The 21,693-nt window shown below is 41.5% G+C and overlaps 1 protein-coding gene and 1 long non-coding RNA gene across 4 annotated transcripts in view; both read right to left on the reverse strand.

The window, feature by feature from the left end:
- The window catches only part of ldlrap1b (low density lipoprotein receptor adaptor protein 1b), a 63,124-nt gene that overhangs the window by 25,261 nt on the left and 16,170 nt on the right, over window positions 1-21,693 (reverse strand). For all 3 annotated transcript variants that reach the window (XM_042072083.1, XM_042072081.1, XM_042072080.1), the window contains exon 2: window positions 10-152. In XM_042072083.1, coding sequence (XP_041928017.1) covers window positions 10-152 — 143 coding nt within the window. The remainder of the gene's footprint in view (window positions 1-9; window positions 153-21,693) is intronic.
- Window positions 14,202-20,946, reverse strand: LOC121692979. The gene is made up of 3 exons (XR_006025388.1): window positions 20,888-20,946; window positions 19,890-20,001; window positions 14,202-14,256 (listed from the first exon to the last, which is right to left on the reverse strand). It is a non-coding gene; the product is annotated as an uncharacterized LOC121692979 (long non-coding RNA).

Raw genomic sequence — 21,693 nt, forward strand, 5'->3', positions numbered from 1 at the left:
TGGGCTCACCGTGGCAACAATCCTCTTGACGGCGGCGGCGGACAGCTCCTCGCCCTTGGGCTGCTCGACCAGCGTAACGCCCAGGTACTTCAGCTGGAACACCATCCCCTCCAGCAGAGTCTCCCGTGTGTCCGTCCAATTCTCTGGCAGCTCTGAGCAGAGAGATACATTGACAAAAGATTAATGCCCCATCCTACAATTTTCACATTAACATTAACAACTGGCACCTAAGACACGCAAATATCCATAAAAAAAAAAGCTTTAGGCCTAAAACAAGGGCTGAATAGGAATGTACCAGGCAGACACAGACTATGTATCCCCATACTCACAATTATACAGAGATTTTAATCTCAAAAGATCTGTTTTGATTCCAGTGTTTGTTACATGAATGCAACACCCTGATATAGGGTACAGGTACGCACAGCCATACGCTCACATAAGGATTAGGTGAGGAGGAAGAGGAGGGGGACAAAAGCACCTGTTTTATCACTCACTTTCCCAGAGGCTCAAGGACACACACACACACACATATGTTTCCATCACTGAACTCAAATGACCCCTGTCCTTCATTCAATGTCATAAAACAGGAAAACATCATTATCAACCGAGAACACTCTCCCTACCCGACTGGGCTCTGAAGGCCCACACACACACACACACACACACACACACACACACAGAAAAAACAGATGAGAAAAACAGATGCAACACCTCTAGCCATCAGATAGTGCCAAAACACTTAGGTCAGTGTGCCAGATGGGGAGGTCCTCTCCAAGATCAACATCGGTTAAGCGGTGCCGCCACATACCTCCTTTTAATCTACATCAGGAGCTATGGGCTGGGAGCATGCAGCATATTTCACATTCCATTAAAAGATGGTCAGATTGGTGTGTGTGTGTGTAAGAGAAAGAGAGCTATTTAAAAAAAAAAGAGCGTGTGGCTGAGAGAGAGAGGACCATTAAAAAGACTCCTGGCGATTTACAGTCCTTGTTCCTGGTGATGGTAAAATCCCTCCCGAGAGCGGTCACTTTCATAGGAGAGCAGCAGCTAACGAGCTTCCCAGCTGAGATGTAGGGGTCACCGAGTCATCTCCTGCCCTGCACACCTGCGGCCTCAGTCCGTAATTCAACCATGCAGCAAGCCATTTCAAGTTCAAGGACAGACCCTTTCTAGAGGTCTCTGATAACAGACTGGGCAATTAATTAGGCTACACATTAACACAATTTTTAAGATTAGGAGATGGAACTAATGAACCAAATCATCCAGCTTTCTATGTGTAGGGCATTGGACCTTACTAAACCTCCAAACTTTCCACTTATTCAATTATGAAGTTAATAAGCAGCCTTAGATATGACCTGTAACTGAAGACATAATACATTACTGTAGATAACAGTAAACCAGTTTTAAAAAATCCCTTGAACAGTATGTAGGGACAAACGCCTGACATTACGATGATCATTTCAAAGACAGCACTGTGCCAGTAAAGAGTGAGGATTTTGATCTCCACTGTGCAGGGTATCTGCACATTTTCCAAGTGCAAATTTAAAGACTTTTAAGACCTTTTCAAGACATCTAAATGGAAAAATTAAGACTATACCACGACAAAAAGATACATACGACAACTTAAAACTGTTTTATGCAATAGTTCCCCCCCCCCCCCCCCCTACTAATTTTAACCCCCACCCCATTTTGGATGTCTACAGAAGTTACCACATATATTTTGGTGAAAGAAAAATAATTGTGTGTATACCTTCACAGCTATAAATGCCCAATTTTAGGGTCTGGGCTGCTTGCTTTTGAAGCTGGCTGTACATATCTGGTTGTGCTTACTGGCTGAGGCTGACTGTTCTTCACCTGTGTCTGTAGTAGCCTAGGCTACTTGCCAAAGACATTGTGCACTGGACTGGATTCCCTTCAATATTCCACGACTTTACATTTTGCATACCTAAGTATACCTCATCTAAACCAACCAAAGCTTGACTGAAACATTGTAAAACCATTGACAAGAGACAGGTCCTCCTCGGATCCTGCTGAAAACTGCTGGTTTCATCTCAAACACGCACGTATTATGAATGCACGTTTTTTTTATGTAGCCAGTCGCCGACATAAAAAAAAAACATGCAGCTATATTTCACAACTTTTGCGAAGTAGGCCTACTGGGAAAGGCTGGCAAGCAAGCTGTTGACAGATATTACAGGTATTATAACGTAGACAGATATTTTCTTCCCTAGGCTAGGCCAGCAACACACGCTGGAAAGATGCAAACAGATCAACTTAACATGTACAGCATTTCCTCCTGATTGCCAAAACGTTTGTTTTCTTTTTCTCTCAGTCCGTGGTTCCTTCCTTCGCAGCAAATTATCAGACGAGTGACAGAAGCACTGCGCATAATTTGAACAGCAGTCTTCGCGTCCATAGTTCGTGAAACCATGATTCCCAGCGTAACTCCAAAAAGGACAAATGAGCGTCCGGCTTATGGCTGCGCCGGACAGGGCTTTTAAAATCCATAGGCTATGTCCTGCCTAAATTCCAACGTATGGCCACCCTATCGCTAACTGGCTTACCAACTCTTTCTCCCGCTCATTCTACCACTCACGTAGGCTACCTGCGTATCGCTCAGGCCTCGGCTACACCACGAAAACGTCAGGCATATTTGTACATATTATTACCGTTCACACACCTTTAACCACACCGTGAAAAATACAATTGCGTTTTAAATACACGAAAAACCGGATGGAGACATTTCACTCGCTGGCGGTCCCATATGCAAATTTAATACCTCCCTTTCAAAAATTCAAGACATCCCAGACAATTTAAGACTTTTTTAGGCCTTAAAAACCAAAAGTTGTATTTAAGACTTTTTAAGGATCCGCGGGAACCCTAGTGATACACTGGACTTTCAGAGTGACCTGAGAAGCCCTTTGGTCCAGTACAGCCCAGGGTCTGTGGTCTCGTGGCTTCTTGGCCTAATGTGTGGGGTGGGGGTCAATGGCTCTGCCGAGTCCGGCCATTTCTGTGTGGATCACCCTGGGGAGCTGAAACCGACAGCCCACAAGCAGAGGAGCCAGCAGCCTTTGGACTGCTTATGGGAGGGGAAACCACAACCAGATAAGCAGGGCTATCAGTCATCTCTCTGCATTCCAGCACAAACTGGACCAAACCATTTTCACCAAGCCAGCAGCAATCAGCCAGGCAGATCCAAGCAGGATGGTGAACATCCTGACACACACAGGGATGCTACATCACGGTCTCAAAGTTATAATAAACAGAGTTGACCCAAAATAACGATTATAATAGTAACACCAGGCATTTGGTCCAACTGTCCATCTGAATGATTTCTCCTCCACATAGCCTTCACCAGTTTGGGTTGGTTGTTGTTGTTGCCAGGCAATATCTCAGATCAGGTTTCATTGAGCTTGAGGAATATCTTAGCTGAGAAGAGTATGGTCAGTCCGATTTCAGAAAACTGGTGCAAGATTGATCCAGTGCTTTTAAAGATGAATTCAACCACTTGTGACGTCCTTCCCACCCAAAATGAATCCTGCGAGTGAGCGGCCAGACCACAGGGAATGCAGTGAAATATTGGGGGTTGGACACGTTAGCGTTTTGGAGTTAATGAACGATAAACCCCAACAACAGCCTTCCCATTCACAGCCAACTGTAGAATATTTAAATGCAGAGTGAAGTTGTGTCCTAAAAGCACAAAAGCACTTTACAGCTGATAAACCCCTTCTGTTTACAGGAAAAAAAAAAATCAATGCATCTTAAAATGTGTGCCCACTAACAGGAGAGAGAATGAGTTGGCAAAAACAGTGCGAATGAGAAAGACCAAGAAAGAGAGAGAGTGAAAGAGGGGACAGGAAGGAAGGATGAAAAGGGGATGTGAGAGAGAGAACATTGACTCAATGCCAGATTTAAAATAGTGTGTTCAGCAGTAATTGGCGCTTGTGGTTTTCCTGGGACACGTGATGCTTCTTGACCGGGGCTGCTCGTATTACAGCCCACTGCACACACCCTCAACTCGTATACCATCATCCAATCTGCTCAGCACAATCACCTGGCCTGTGTCCAGACTCAAACACACACACACACCTCACTTAAAGACAATCATCCTGACCTGAACAACAAACTGGCCAATCTCCAAACCACTCATCCCTTGCCTGACCACACACTCACAGTGGACATTGAGTTATCCATAATGCTTGTAATCATGAGCCGGCCAGTCACCAACCATCCAGACCCACACTCTACTCTCCAAATGACCGTTCAATCCCATTCTCTCTCTCCCCACCCCACCTACGCCCACAGCACTCTTGCTCTTAAACCTCCAACCCTAATGACCAGACAATTCTCTAGCCTCACAACCGCTGCCACCCCCCCCCCCCACTCGCCCCCCCATTCCAACCCACACACACAGACACACGCATTTAGCCGGCCCATTTGAAGGGAATTAGCATGGGTGCTTTTAATGGACTGGACAAGCATGGCGTCTCTAACGACCTGCAACTGGGTTCCATCCAACGTCCATCACACTAAACGGGGGGAAAACCAGGGCAGGGCCAAAGCCTGAATGGGACTCCAGTCTCTGCACCAATCGTTAAAGGTCAGAGGTCAAACTGCAAGCCAAGCTTACCACTTAGTCCATGCCTCACTTGACTCTTTGCCCACCTCTGCTCATCACATAACATGCCTTGACATTCAGCCACCGCAAAACATCAGTTGAAGCTGATCAAATGCCCCTGCCGTTTGACTACGCTCATTTGGAACGTCCTTTGTTTGTGGGAGTGCTGTTCTCCATCATGATGTATTACTTCATATTTAATCATTTGTGAAGCACTTTGGGTTAACCCTGATACGTACAATGTGCTATATGTAAATTGAATTGACTTGGCTACTTACATAGTAAAAAACATGATTCTACAAGCTTTGTGATGGGTTGCTCTTAGATTTACATTAGGGTGTTCTCACACTTCCCTTTCAGGATTCCAAACAAACTCAGATCGATGACTCACCAATTTTGTGCATATGTGAACACGCCAACCAAACTCAGACCCCTCTAAAGCGAACTGAACGGAGCCCACCCACCTCGAGAGGTAGTCACATTGTTCATAATTTTTCATGATCTGCCAGGCTCCATCAAACTCTTTTTGCATGTAGAAAACATAGGAGTAGCCTACATACTGAGCAGTGTAGTCAACAGGCTGCTGTTCCCTTTTGATTTTGGACATGAGCTAAAGTTGGACATAGCAACATTAACCAGGTGGAGCGGGCCTACCACTCAATTAGACAGTGTGACTGACTGGAGTGTTGACTGACAGTCCAAAAGGATATTTTCAATAACTTCAGATCAAAATTCATTCTGAAAATATATTATCATATGTATATTTCAGGAAAAAAAAATTACCAAAATCCCTTTGGTTTTGGTCCACTTTCTGGTCCCCTTTTAGTGGACTGAGTTGGGTTCTTTTAATAGGCACTATATGTGGAAAAACACTTTAAACTGATTACTGTCAAACCAGACACCAAACTTGTCAGTGTGAACAGAACACTGAAGTGCACTCAGGCGGAAGAACACAAAATGAGACATGGCTTTGATCTACTATAGTTACCTTATATTATGGAATAAACTCCACTGAAAACTAAAACTATACACTCCTTTGAGTGTTCCAAGATATCAGGACTGACAGCCGTTATTCATACTCAGTAACTCTAACGGTGATGGGGTTTGACATGGCTTGTTCTCCAGGACACTGTATCTAGAACAGTAAATCCTCTCCTTACATGGCTTGTTCTCCAGGACACTGTATCTAGAACAGTAAATCCTCTCCTTACATGGCTTGTTCTCCAGGACACTGTATCTAGAACAGTAAATCCTCTCTCTCTCTCTTTTCCCATTGCAGCGCCTCTCCCTCTTCTCTTTCCCCACATACATGCAGAGAGCCTAAGTGTAGGCGTTTGACTAAAATCCCAGTGGGCTGACAAGGAGTTAGGAGCTGGATGATCATGGTAGAAATAAATAGGACTAAATGAGGCTTTGCAAGAACACCGAAGAGTTTATATATAGTTCCAGACGTGCAAAGGCTTTTAAACCATCTGCAGTTACTCTACTCTGTGTAGTAGTCCTTAAGAACTGTGGGAATTCTGCCAACTCTGGCAGTGGTGGTTGAGCGGGTGAAAATCTAGCCACACTACAGGTATGCTTTCTAGCTACGGGCTTGGTGACGGGCTGTGATGTGCGAGGGCTAAGTGGTGGCCGTGTGCCTGCACTTCAAAGGCTTCGCTGCCTCACCGCAGCAGACAGTGCAAGCTGGGGCCGCAGCCCAGGGGCATGATGGGAGGAGGGTGAGCTGATGGAGGGACACAGCTGCTGTGGCAACCGGCGGGCGCGAGGCTTTGGAGCGCACCGTGTGAACTTCAAAGCCAAGCGTGGCTAATAGGGCTAATCAAACAGCTCTTGGTTGCACACAAACACACGAGAACACAAGGAAGGAATCACACACACACCACACACACACAAACACACAGGTTAAAATTCAAGGTCCAGGGGTGATGCAATCATGTGAGCGGAACAGGTGCTTTTGTGACCTCATTCCCACTGCAGAGCTTGTGTCTTGTGTACATCTTAAACTCCACTTGTCAATAACTGAACCACTCCACAGAGCAATAATGTATTGATGTGTGTATGTGTATGTGCATGATTGCTCTTGTACATATGTGTATGTATGCGTGCAAGTATGAGAGTGAGAATGAGTGTGAGATAGGTCTGGGACAACGCGTCGACGTAATCAATGACGTCGACGCAAAATATGAGCGTCGATTCGTCAAGCATAACATGTGCTGCTAAATATTTTTCATTTTACACCTTCAGTGTTTTCCATACGTTGACTAATCTGTGGCTGGGCACCACGAAATCAAAACCGGCCACCACACATTGATGTTCTATGTTGTAGTCCTACTAAATTAAAGATAAGATAATTTCATTGAGCTGCACTTTTTACACAAAGCCTTTCCTCGCCCCGCCCGCTCTCTCTCGTAACGAGCCCGCTGCTCCTCCTCTGCATGAGCATTTTACAAATTATTTTGGCAGAAAGTTTCGGGACACTCCACTGACCACTCACACTCATTTACGGACCTCTAAACCCAGCAATCTAGCGCCACCAACAGGTCAAAATCTAATACGGTGACGAAGCCGCCAAACAGGAAGTGGACTAACATCACCGTGACGCTTTGAGTTAACATAACAAAACTCGATACCATTAGTCAGGACACTGTCCCAAATCACTCACAGCAATTTTCATGCATATACATTGAACACTCTAGCGCCACCACCAGTTCAATGCTGGACATGCCTTCATGCGCTTGATCCTTGACTCTTTTGTCTGATTTTCACAATTCAGGTAGCGTCTGAATCTATGGACCATCCCGAGTTCATCGACCCCTATCCCGTCACTTTCCACCGTATTGGACCTCCGCCATATTGGACTTAGTCCAAACTCTACGAAAAGTTTCAGCGGTTACAAATTTCATCCGATTTTCACAGAACTTGGCGGAGATGATCTTCAGACCGAGCCGCACAAACGATACTTGTCAGATTTTTGAATTTCAAGTTTATTTGCCCGTGACAGCCAATCACACATGGCGACAATGCCGATTAACAGGAAGTGGGCTAACATCTCGGCTACGCTTTAATGTATGAAGTCCAAACTTGGTACAGGGACTTGGTATCTGATTGTGAGGACGCACTAGGAAATTGGCATCATTTGGCCTCTATAGGGGGCGCTGCAATACAGGAAGTGAGCTTGTATCAGGTACAAAGTCCAAACTTGGTAAAGGACATGTTACCTGATTATGATGACGCCCTAGGAAATTGGCATCATTTGGCCTCTATAGGTGGCGCTGCAATACAGGAAGTGAACTTGTATCTCAGCAACGATTTGATGTATGAAGCCCAAACTTAATACAGAGACAAAGTAGCTGATTGTGAGGACATGCAAGGAAAGTGGTCTCATTTGGCCTCTAGGGGTGCTGTAATAGACAAATTGAGCTCAAATCTCAGCAACTCTTTGGTGTATGAAGTCCAGGGACACGGTAGCTGATTCTGAGAACGCACAAGGACATTGGTGTAATTTACGCCTCTAGGGGCACTATAACATAAGGAAATTAGCTTATTTCTCGGCCATTCTTTATCCAATTGCAATCAAACTTGTTGTGAGTGCTTGCTCATGCTATGGCAACTCCATTCCTGCTATAGCGCACTGCTTGGCCCCCACATTGCTGCTTGCAGCTATATTTCAAAATTGTTGTTGCCACATAAAAGCACTGCATAGAACCAGAGGTGGAAAGTAACGAAATACATTTACTCACGTTACTGTATTGAGTAGTTTTTCTGTGTATTTTGTATTTAAGTAGTTTATAAAATCGGTATTTTACTTAATTACATTTTGAGTGAAGTATTGTACTTCGCTACATAAAAAATCCCATCCGTTACTTGAGTAAAAAAAAAAGTTAAGACTAACGAAAACAGAAAGGGAGAGAAAAGAAATCGCGCCCTAAACCACTAGCCTAGTGATAATGATCAGCATGTAGCCTACAACAGGACATGAATCAAGCTGGCACCATGCAGTCTTTCTTTGAAAGTGATGGAGCTGGAGATGGATCATGAGATGCATCAGATTACATGTGTAGCCTAACCTATGAAAGTGTATTTTCCGCTATTTCAATGGGTTGTCTCAGTTTGTTTTAGCACTAATGATAGCGGAGATATTCAAGCAAACACCATGGGATTTCTTGTTATGACGTTTGTGCTCACCTTTCTTTGGAAAGAAGTTTATTAGCAGTTGTTTCCCCTCATTTTGATGTCTCTCTTTTTAGTAACCTGACTTGGCTTTCTTGGAGAAAGACATTGCACCAGCAGCACAACAATTAGCGGTCCACTACTAGCGATGCTCAACAAAATAAACAAAAGACTACATTATGAATCGTGCAGGCGGACTAAACCATCTAGCTCTTTAGCAAGGTGAAGTGAGAGTGACCTTAGACAGTTTTCACAATTTTTTGTATGTGTTTTGTATACAAAATCCAGTCAGTCAAACTTTAAATTTCGTCTGACATTTAATTTGGAAGTTAAAATATTCAGGTAAAATACATACACACACACTTTTTTTTTTTTCAGTAATTAGCTTTAACTTCCAGTGAGTCTATTCAAAAATGTCACCACATATTAGCCTATATTAACACACATATAAAAAATCCAAACATAAGAGTTATGTGTATTGACAAAGTGGAATGACACGGGGAAAAAGTATTGAATTTAACTGAATTGGCTGCCTTCAAGTCTTTCTGGAGCTTTCTCCGAGTGGTCCTTGGCTCTTGGAATTGACTATCCTTCTGACTCCCTGGTCAGAAATATTGCGAGGAGATCCTGCATGGCAGTGATGTTTCTTCCACTTGCAGATAATGGCTCTCATGCTGCTTCTGAAGATTCTGAAGTTTTGAAATGCATCTGTAACCAGTTTCATTGATATGTTTTGCAACAATAAGGTTGCAAAGGTCTTGGGAGAGCTTTTTGCTTTTATCCATCATGAAATGTTTCTTGGGTGACACCTTGGCAAAGAAAAACCTTTTTATAGCCCATCAATATACTAACCAAGCTTATATTAATTTGCACAGATAGAAAGGATAACTACTCTAACTACTTACAGATTCAAGCTCAATCCTTCCCTTTCCTTGACTTAGTGCTTTTTCTTGTTCAATACTTTTTCCCTGTGTTAATCCACTTCATTACACATGACTCTACTTATGGAGTTGTTTGGAGTTATTACTAATGCCTGGTGAAAATGTTGTACCCCCGTATTCCACTTTTCAAGGGCCCTCTCCTCCATTGGGGCCCTATACTTCCCACTCTTCCCCCCAGTTCGACGCCCTTGCTGATGCTGAACCTTCTGCTCGTATCCAAATATAAAAAAAAAAAAAAAAACTGCAACTCAACATTGGCCTGCCTGCCTCAGCTGCCTGTGAGGGGCTTTTCAGTTGTGCTGGATTACTGTTCACTGCAAAGCAACGCAAGGATGAGTGTGCAACTAACTTTTAAAATCAACTACTGCTCAAACTTAAAGGAGAACTCCGGTGATTTTTCACATAGATCTCCATTTCTCAACGTCACCGAGTACTGTCGGTATGAACAAAACTGAAACATTCGGTTTTACCTAGCTCGAGTTGCTGCAGCTACAGCCCTACACACTGGGAGCATGAACATGGCTGCCTTAGCTGCTGGCTGCAGCAACTCGAGCTAGGACCAAAGTCCTTTTCAGGCAAGTACCTCCACTCGGCAGCCATATTGCAACACTTTTTGGGCACTTATCGTGCATCTATTTCGGCAGAAATGCGTGTGCGTAAGGCTTCACGACACCAATCTTGCTCCAGCAGCGAGATCACAACAGATGATTGGCACGATGTCTTCACAGCACACCACATGATTGGCTCAATGTATTCACATGTCAACGTTTTGCCGCGGAAGGGTTGTGATATTTGTAGACAACTGACTAACCCCATGCATTACTATGGAGGATTTTTTGAGTGCTGTATCTCCTCATTAGAAAGTCTCTGGTAAAACTGGTTGTTTTGTTACCCCCCCCCAACTAAGTAACTTTTACTTAAAGTACATTTTAAATTAACTACATTTTACTTTTACTTAAGTACATTTTCAGATCGGTATTTTAACTTGTACTTAGGTAATATTTCATCAAGGTATTGGTACTTTTATTTGAGTACAATATTTTCATACTTTGTCCACCTCCGCAAAGAACACAATGGGCTAAATTGCTATTAAATCCGCTTAGCATCGTGACCATGCTGAGCAAATTTGTTCGAAACTGCAGCATTAAAGTTAAGGTAAACTCTGCTAAGGTCTTATCACAACATAGTACATTGAGGAGACTAAACTAAAGTTAAGTTACAGTATGCAATCAAGCAGTATTTCAAAGCTAACGTTAGAATACTGTTTGGATGTCAAGTTTAGCATGCTTACTTGCAGCTGCTTGTATTTGTTACTCAGGCTCATTTTATTGACTCTGAATATTTGCAAAATCCCGATGTAAATGGAAAAGTGTTTTCCAAGACTCAAAAGTGCTTGTCCAAAGGAGAAGTACGAACCGTTATTTGAACTAACTACGTTATGAATTGCATCCACACATCAGCAGCCTTTTAACTGTGTTAATGTTAATTGCAAGGATTCCCACACGAACGTCTTAAAAATGACAGGCACTCAATTAGACATACACTACTGAACTTTATTGAATGCTACCTCTTGACTAAGAATGCATTACTTTGCACTTGTATAGTCTTTTATTTTGGAATCTTAAGAGCAATAAACATATATTGCAATGTTAAAGAATTCATGTTTTTTCATTCATATATGTAAATAAACATGTATAAGTTGCTATTAGTGAATTAATTGGGAGATAATCGATAATCGAAATCGAATCGGACTGAAAAAATGAATCGTTAGATTAATCGATGCATCGAAAAAATAAATCGCTAGATTAATCGTTTAAAAAATAATCAATTATCCCAGCCCTAGTGTGAGAGTGAGTGTGAGTACTTATGTAGTGCGAACTGACATTCAGTAGCATAGCTATGGCCGGTCAGTGAAAAGGAAATACCGGCTCCACACACTGACCAAAGTAAAATGATGCTACATAATGGAACTGCTAACAGACAGGAAAAGAAACTCAAGTTTAGAGATCAGGAAATCAGTGGCATTGGAGGGAACATGGATGTTTCCTCTTCATTTGGCCGGTGTTATCACAGGTTGCAGATGAGCACACGGACAGCTACAAACACAAAGAGCGCATAGGCCTAGTTACCTTCACTTTCTATAATAATTTAGACCTGTAAATATGTAGTTTCCATTAATATCATTGATAAAGAACAATTAATATCCTATTAGCATGAGTGGAATACTAGCAGGCTATGAAGTGAGACTTGTACAAAATATTTTTTCAGAATACAAAATATCGTCTAATTATCGTTACCAACTAAAATAATGTCAATATTGCACACCCCTACTATCCCTTTGATAATGTGAAGGCTTCTGAACGTTGCTTGGATATGAAGTAAGGTGAGTATCAGCAGTGATCAGACGAGCACAGATCAAACAGGCAGCAGCAGCAGGGGAGATGCAGAGCCACAGCTACTGAGCTGCAGAACCACCGGCAGGGTACCAGCTGTGCTGCCACAGGGCACTCACAACATGGGCTGATTAAATAGAAAGGTGCTGCTTTAAGGTGAATCGCATTAGTCTTACTGCTACACACCGTTGCGTGCGTTGCACTGCTGGAGACGCATCCCATTTACTTTGCATGGGCTCACTTCATCTGTTGCTGAACTGAATTGTGGGTCCGTTGCGTCGCGTTTCTCCCGTCGCTGATGTTGAGAAGTTCAGCTGTTGCTGCACCGACAGACGGCACCGGCCAATCAAGCCAATCGACGGATGGCACCAACCAATCAAATTACGGTTATACTTCAAGTGATTTGCATAGCTACCGTCGGGAACACCTACTGGCATGCGTTGACGGAACGCAACTGTGTGTAGGAGCCCTTAGGGAAGGAATTGCAATGCAATCAATGACTGTAGCTATAGCATAATGTAGATAATATTTTAGATAGGCAGTCATGACCGCACACTGACCCAACCCAACCAAATTAGATACCCAACCCCTAGAACCTAATTTAACAATATCAAAAAAACTAGTTATATAAACCAAAACCACACAACGACCCTTCGGAAATATATTTGGGTAACCAATAACCATCAAAGTGTGGCAGAGGTCCATGTGAGATTCTCTCCTTCCATAGCCTATGTGATGAAACAGAAACCCTAGCAGCGCTCACGAAGCCAGCTGCAGACAGTGTTGGAGTAGAGAAGTGGCCCCTCTGGGTCCACAGCGGGCCACTACAAACAACTCAGTGCAGCTTAATCACACAGCGTGGCGGCGGAGGCAGCCGAGACACGCCGCATCGGCTCCCTGGGGCAGAACAATCTATACTTTAACCATGAGGAACAAAGACTTTAGAGCTCCAAAAATAATGAGGGATTTAAAGACTACAAAGTCCCATAGTACTACAAACAAATGCAGCCCTTGTGCTGCTCCCCCTCACCAGCTCTAGAGCAAAGGGAGCTAGTGTCAGCCATGCGTGCAGTCACACTGCCTTGGACTACAAGCAAACTTCTCACACAATATACTGACAAAATTTGGACCCTGGTTGTCCACATAATTCATTTACTTCAGGCCTCTGAATCCCTTCCACAAGAGATTGAGAAGAGTTTGTCATCGAAGTGTTCCACCTGATGATATTCACATCACCTCTGACAACATTCCACTAAACACAACCCAGAGGAAACTTTTGCTTCTCATTTGTATCCCTTCTGTTGCTAAGGAGGCAAAATGGTGATTCTCTTTTAAGGATCATTTAAGTATTACTTTTGTCACAATTATTTCTCCCAATTTTGCCTTAGGAGAAATAAAACAAGCAAAAGATGAGACACATAGCAATAAGACAAGTAGGAGTCACATAAGAGATATTAGTTTGAGAAGCAGGAGAAGTACAGGAGATCTCTTATATGTTTGAGTGTAGTCTCACTTACAACTTGTTTCTCCTTAGGAGAAATAATAGAGCAGATGGAGTCACATAAGAGATATTAGTTTGAGAAGCAGGAGAAATATGGGAGATCTCTTATATGTTTGAGTGTAGTCTCATTTACAATAATGAGGAGACATTGCAATGAGAAACTGTTGAGAAGTAGGAGTTACAATTGAGATATCAGTTTGAGGGTCAAAAAATAGGGCACTCCATAGCATTTCAAACTTTTATTTTATAAAACAAAGCAAAACAGTTGTACTTTAAAAATGGACTTTAAGCAATGGGAGCTTGCACAGTTGCACTTTAAAATGGACTTCAAGCAATGGAAGCATGTTAATGCCTTGATATGTTCTTTTTAAAAATTGTGTATTCTTATTTTTTTATTTTTTTGTGTGTGTGAGTGTGTATGTGAGTATTATTTTTAAAAGCTGCACAAGCAAATTGCATTGTACGGACCAACTGCACAATGACAATTTAAGTCTATCTATAAATCATACAACATGGAGAAATGAACTAATAAACAATAACATAAACAAAGTGAACTTGTGCCAAAGCGTGCCATACTGTGTACAATGGTGGATGAAAGCGTGGGCTGGTCAATCTGCGTCTTTTATCCTGGTGGTGGAACCAACCAAAGGGAGGAGGGAGAGAAGAGCAGAAAATAGAACATTGTTAGTTTGTGAGCCACTCAAAAATACAAAGTAAGACATTTGTTTGACCGTCTGCTTTCATAACTGTGGGAATTTTGATACAGCACAAAGATCAGACATACTTTATTAATCACTTAAACACAGAATGGGGGATGTGATAGCTACCACTCACATTTGCTATATGTTGCCCAATTGAAAAACAGATTGTATTGATATATTTGTCAAGCTTAAACAAGTTTGTTGAATTCCCTCACCTCATCTAGTGAGTAAACTGTATTGTCAGGCTAGGATTAACCCCTATCCAGCTTACCACTAGGCAAAACCTTGTTTTGGTTGGACTAAGCCTATTCAGTGTAAAAAAAAAAATGGGCATCTGAAAATAGTTTAGTTCAGAGTCCTGATGTCAAAAAAGTAATTTGGGCAATTTTTTTTGTCATCTGGGAGCTGGCTCCATAGTCAGAACGCATAACAACTAAATGCAGTTCTGATAGTGGGTTTCAACAGGAACATTTCTCCTGTGATCAGTGAGGTTTAAGTGATGAGTATTGCTGGAACATGTCACACAGTCTCATTGAAGGGCAAATCTGGTGTAAACTGATTCAAAGCCTTGTTGTTCGAGCTGACCAGGCACTGTTCAAAGGACAAAGAACAATAAAATGTGTCATAACCTAGACAAGTTATGGACAAGAAAGTAAAGCTGACTCAATATGGCAAAAAAGCCTTCGGTATCTTCTTTCCATTACAGGGTTTCCCCAGGTTTGACCACCCCAAATAAGACTTTTTTTAAGACCACTTACATGAAAATTAAGACCTACGTCACACTCATTATGCGGTTGTAAAACACCAGATCAAATCCATAATGACAATTAAAACAACACTTCCCCATGATGTGCAGTCCTCTCCTTTCGACTGATTATGTTGATTCATTGCTGCCGGTGCAAAAACCCAAAGTATTGTTTAGAAATTAGACTAGTGTAGTTGCCACAATACCAAAATTATTGTTTCGATACCAATACCACATCAAGAATTGCGATTTCGATACTTCTTCGATAATTCTTAAAAAATGTATTTGATTTGGGGGCCCAGACCACCTTGACATCATCAGTAATATTGAATATAGTATTATAATTCACACCAGTGGGCATCCTAGATTCTGCTTGACTCTTTCCACACACACCGAAAATTATGGCTTATTTCATATGTTTCTATTTCATATACCTTCGAATTCATATAAAGTGTACAGTTAATGTATAGTATTTTTTAATCTGCATAATTACTATTAATCTGCTTAATTGCTAAACATATTCAAATGACTAAATATTTATTTTTAAACTATTACACCTAGGCAAATTTTAATGTGGTGTGTAGGCCTAGGTGTAATTGAGTGTTTGTCAATTTAAGAAATACGTGAGTAATTACTGTAGCCTTCAGTCTCACGGTTTTAGGCTAGTGAATAATAGTTGCACATAATGCATAAGGATATGTGGATGCAATTCATTGTTGTCTGTCATTAGATAAAATAAATGTAAATAAAAAACTATCAAGTTCATAGAAGGGATCATGTTCAATAATGATTTTAGCACTAATTACGAATGACATACATGACCTGAGCTAGCAGAATTAGTTAGCAAGGAGCTCTCTCCAGATGTAAAAGTTTGCAAAGGTTGCGCTGCCTATTTCTAAATGACATTAAACCCGATAGTAGACCTACGTACATCTCATAGCCTAGGTAGGTTAGCAACACAAAGTTGAGAGGTGCAAGTGAGCAAATCAACTTGATATTAGCCTATTATTATGTGTTACCACAGAATCACTTAAGCTAAACTAGCAGCCATGTCTCGCTATTTATGGCACGACAGCTGCGCATATGTGTGTGAGGAGAAAAGACGCACAGCCACAGGCTTGGGGAGGAGGCACTAGAAGCATGCCTTGTGCACACAAACAAGAACACAGTCATTCTTAAAAGTATTGATACTAATAAAATTAGGTATTGTGACAACTGCTAATAGCTATTGCGACACTTTTGTAGTATCGGTGCACCGTGCAACACTAAATTAGACGATCTCTGACGTTAATCAACCCCCTGTTGAATTTTCACATTGTTGTTGTTTTTTCCTAGCCTAGAAATCTAGACGCACCCTAGCGGCGGCAAATTAATTTGCTCAGCCTGTACGTCTAGTATCAAACCATAGGGATTTCTATTGGCTGACGCCGTGGACGTCATCCAATCACAGCGCTCTATTTTGTTAGAGAGTCTTAAGGCGGGCTTAACAGGATGGCGACAGTCCTGCGACAGTGAACAACAAGGAAGGTGGCTATGGCAAACGAAGAGCGGTTGTTTGAATCGGCGTTGGCGTCAACTTTGGAGGAGTTGGACTTGTGCTTTTCTTTGAAAGTTGCGCAACACAATACACTTAAGTCATTCCTTTCGAAGAAGGATGTATTTGCCGTTTTGCCGACCGGATACGGATATGGTCGTAGCGCTGGCCTATTGCATGCCTAGGCAGTTTGAAAGACAATTCTCTGCCCGCCCCTTGGATTAAGCGAGGTGAATGGCTCGATTCCAGACTATACATTTCAATGATATAGGATGGCCCGCCAGGCTAGTTTTTTCCCCCCATTTCACCTTGCTTGCAGGCTAGTATAATTAAAATTGAAGACCTTCGTTTAAAAAATTAAGACTTTGGCAACGGAATTTAAGACTTTTTCAGACCTTAATTAAGGAACATGACATTTAAGACCGTTTAAAGACTTTTAAGACCCCACGGCTACCCTGCATTATGTCAGGAATACCAAAAGTACTTCTATACGGCTCTGGGCTATACTTCCCTGTCCATAACTCAGAATTGGCTGTGCCACATTTTCTTTTTCCTATGAACAGCACACAGTGATTTCCAACAAGAGCTATGGATCAATTCATACCGGATTTGTCCTTTAAGTGATTTGTAAACAAGGAGTGCTTTAGGGTCAATCCGGTAAATCAAAGACAATGACTCAATATTACATCTAAATTAGCCCAAAACATTTAGCTCTGATCACTCAAGAGACACTGACAATTGTCAAGAACAAAAACAAAATACAGAAAATACAGTATACACCAGGGGTATTCAATTAATCTTCAGCGAGGTCGTTACAGAAAATTTCCTCAAGCAAAGGTCCGGAGCATCATAATGTTTAGGCTATGTATATGTTTGTATGTATAATATATATACAGGGGCGGAGCCAGAGGGGTGGCTCCGGGTGGCACAGGCCACCCTTGAGATTCAATTGGCCACCCCAGGTGCCACCCCAAATCCTAGTCTACGATTGGCCATTAACATGGTGTAAGGCGGGACCTTTCTTGATGCACTTGCAGCAGTGTGAAGTGTCAGACGTCAGAAATGTAAGTGGCAAACACACTTGCCTTTATTGGCCTGCGGCACAATTGAACTGCGGAACGAAAGGTTTCCCTGATCAGGAAATACTCCTTAATACGCAACTTTGTGTAGGCTTAACAGAGGTAGCCTAAATATCGTGCCTATGACGATGACAGCTTTAAAAAAAAAAAAACATTTATTTCACTTGTCTCGCTGGATTGAAGGCAGAATGTGGGCTGTTGCGCAAATAGATGAATGAGGGTCGGGAGATTCCGTTAACAAAAACCTAAAGTTTTGCTAACATTTTCTCCATTATTATCGTAAAATATGTCTCCATGCAGGGCAGGGCTGGTTCTAACCTAGGCTAGGCTACTGTATTTGGGTGGGCTGGTAGAAATTTAGGGTGGGCAACATATCAAAGCTGTCAAATTAGCAGTTAGCAGGTCAAATTATTGTAACAGCTACAAAAATAGATGGCAATAGAGTGGGGGAAATGTCTTGGATGAGTATATTTTGTATATCTTCATTTACAGTAATATAATAAAATTGATTATATTTTAATGTCCCCATGATGGAAATTGTTTTAGAACAGCATAGCCCACTGACAGACAACTTAGATAATTAACTTTAATATGTTTGTATTAAATGTTATTCAAATACAAAGACATTTTATGTGAGTAAGGTATTTGTGTTTTTTTGTCCTTCAATTTATGAGTATGGTGTTTGCATCTGGTTTCCCTAATGTATTTGTGCTAATTTCACATCTTGAGCCCGTTTCTGTTTATCTGGATGTTTTGCCTCATGCCACCCTTGAATCAGTGCCTCACTAGTGCCACCCTTGTTAAAAATGTCTAGAATCGCCACTGTGTATATATATATATATATATATATATATATATATAATATTAGGATGGATGGATGGAGCCTAGTTGTAGATAGATAGATAGATAGATAGATAGATACTTTATTGATCCCCAAGGGGAAATTCAAGAAGATTGTAGGCCTAGGCCTAATGTTTAATGTGAAATAAAATAAGTAGCCTAAAAGGCAACATTCGAAATGAGGAGAAATAAGGCAAGATAAGAGTGATTGGGGAGAAAAACTGAGTAGCCTTGGCTATTTTAAAGATCTTAACGTGAACTTAAAATAAAATTTGAGCTGAGACAAGGCTGGTTCCTTGAACCCATTAATCAGCAAGTTTAATTTAATTTTTTTAGTTTTTTTTTTTTATGTTGACCCGAAATCCTGGAAACCCAGGAACATCACATTGTTGGGCAGTGAATGCATGTCGGCTTAACTAGATTGTGGTGGATTCTTAAATCGTAAAATATTCTGTGGTCTCCGTTCACTGTTGAATGGGCCTAGCCTACCCTATGCTTGCTTAATATGCTTTGTCTAGTAGGAGGTGCTTCAAATTGGCGCTTTTAAAAATCGCCTGTCTCAGAATAGAAGAGGTCCAGGGCAATTCTGCGCAAAACTCTCACATCCATATTTAGCCTAGTTGGCGTTACGGACGTGACAGTTTTGCGTGGTATTGCCCCCGTATCGTTATATAAAGCTCTGTTCTTGCTGTCTAGCTTCCTCCTATTTGAGCAATCGATGATTTGAAAATAACTTACTTATCGTTAACTTAGATATCCATCTGATTGTTTCTCGTCCCGTCTCCTCTCCTCGCTCGTTTCAGGCTATCAGTCTCTTCCCCATAGTAGGCTACTTTACTCACTGACTCGACTTGATCAGAATTCACAGATTTCACTGGCTGAGTAGCAGCAAGCGTAATGATGGTTCCTGAAGCTCCTGAAGTAAATGCTGTTATCCTAACCAACGAAACATTTAGCGCAGCTTTGAAATCTTACGTGAAAATCTAAATTAGGCTATTATGGTCTGGGTCTGGATAGGATCACGTCACGGTCCGGACTCGGATCGCGGTCCACCATTTGGTGATCCCTGGTATACACCATACAACAAATATTGCTGGTGAGTTAATCATTTTGGCCATGTCCTTTTTTTTACTTTTGATGTATGTTCAGCCCATCTGTAAAATATCTTCATAAAACCTAGTGGAAATTTCGCCTCTATCATTTCTATGACAATGTGATTTTGTAGCTTTCGTAGCTACACAGTTTGATGTTAACTGTATAAAGGTTGAATAATTTTAGTGCAATAGAGGCCTACCCTTTATAAAAAGCTCACCAATAATGCTCACCACAATTGGAAATAATTTAAAATAAGAGAAAATTACCCCAGCTTCATGGATGTTTTGGAACCTCCAGCCCTCGTAACAAAAGCCTTCTTGACCTTTGCGGATTCCACAGCTGTCCATCCGCAGAGCGTTCCACAGTGCATAACGTAGGCTGCGAATAAAAATCTATCAGTGTGGTAATAATAGCTCTGAAACTGACAGTTTCAGTCATTGATTTTGATTCGCTGAAACGTGTTCCTTTCTGTTGTAATTCCCAAGTTACACAAAGTTACACAAGGTTACACATCCTTGTGTACACATCCCTACGCAAAGAATGGTAAAAAATAAAGTTGTTCCAAGCTGTGGCCAATGTTCCACTTACCATTGTGTGACAGTCTACATGAACTATTTATTGGTGTAGGGGTGTCTTTATAAAACCATCAACTGTGCATAAGTTAAGACAACCAGAGGAATACAATAAATCATCTGTTGGAAATTGATCTTAATGCCTCAATTAAAAAATGAGGAAAAAATCCAACCTTTAAACACACCAATATTCTTTGTGAATGAAACAGGTATCGTAAATTAATACATGTTATTCCTTAAAATACAGGGGGCATAAGTAAGGAACCCCCTATGTTAAAATCCCATAGAGGCAGGCAGATTTTTATTTTTAAAGGCCAGTTATTGAATGGACTCAGGATACTATGCATCCTGATAAAGTTCCCTTGGCATTTGTAATTAAAAGATAGATAGATAGCCCCACATCACATACCCTTCACCATACCTAGATATATCATGGTTTTATTTCAGTTAGGCTAATAGCTGGTTTGATCTGCATGCTACAGATTCTATTAATTGCAAAAGAAATGTTGATTGGTAAGTTATTCATGACTGCAGATGCTGACTTGCCTATTTCTCGATCCCTCGACCGCAGCAACGCTACTTCCTAGTTTACCTGGGTTACAAGAATGTCCTTTCACTCCTGTTACAATATGCTGTAATTTATAGCAGGTTAAACAAAAGTGAGAACATATTGTGGGGAAAAATATGCTTACCATTTTGGTACGCTGTTTGTTCAGCAATTTGATCTGATGGTCTAGCGTAGTCTTCCAATTTTTTAAGAAGCTGTCGGCCTCTTTTCAGTGGAATTGAGCTGGAACCAGTTTAAACCAGTGGCAATAACGTTAGCTTCGTCATCTTGACTGACATCTCAAAGACATTTTAAAATTCTGTGCATTTTGGCTACAGCATGGCTTAACACCATTCAAAACATACAGACTAAAGCTGTATAAGGCAAAGTAAGCTAGCAACGTTAAATTGTCTAACGTTAGCTTTATATACAAGCGGCACAGCTTGTGATGTAACTTACAAGTAGCTAACATTAACTAGCTAGCTAACTTTATGTGCTGCTTCATCAGGTTGTTCAATGATCTATTGAGTCTAAAAATATGCAAGAACGTTAGCAACTTACCAAAATGTTAATGTACCTTCTCTGAGTTTTCGTGGTGGCAAGTTCTGCACAATCCTTCATACCCACACACCGTTTCACTTGGTTTCACTGGGCGCCAAATCTAGACTGCATTTTCTGGTAGGAGTCTTCTGCATGCAAGTTCGTCACGTCCGACCATCATAGACCTCTGGAGTCTAACTTGATTTCTCTAACTTGCTAACAAGTCGCAAGTTAGCTCTGGGGTAGTAAAAATCAAATTGTGCCGCCTTCACGTACCATTGATTATAATATCTACTCGAAGGTTGAAGACAAAAGTGCGTTCAGGAAAACGTCTGCGTCTCCGATTTCGTCGTCTCCCTGCGCGAGAATTTAACAGGTGATCTCCTTATATGGGCATAGATGGTAGCTTTT

Source organism: Alosa sapidissima, chromosome 19 (assembly GCF_018492685.1).
Source record: "Alosa sapidissima isolate fAloSap1 chromosome 19, fAloSap1.pri, whole genome shotgun sequence".
Taxonomy (NCBI): domain Eukaryota; kingdom Metazoa; phylum Chordata; class Actinopteri; order Clupeiformes; family Clupeidae; genus Alosa; species Alosa sapidissima.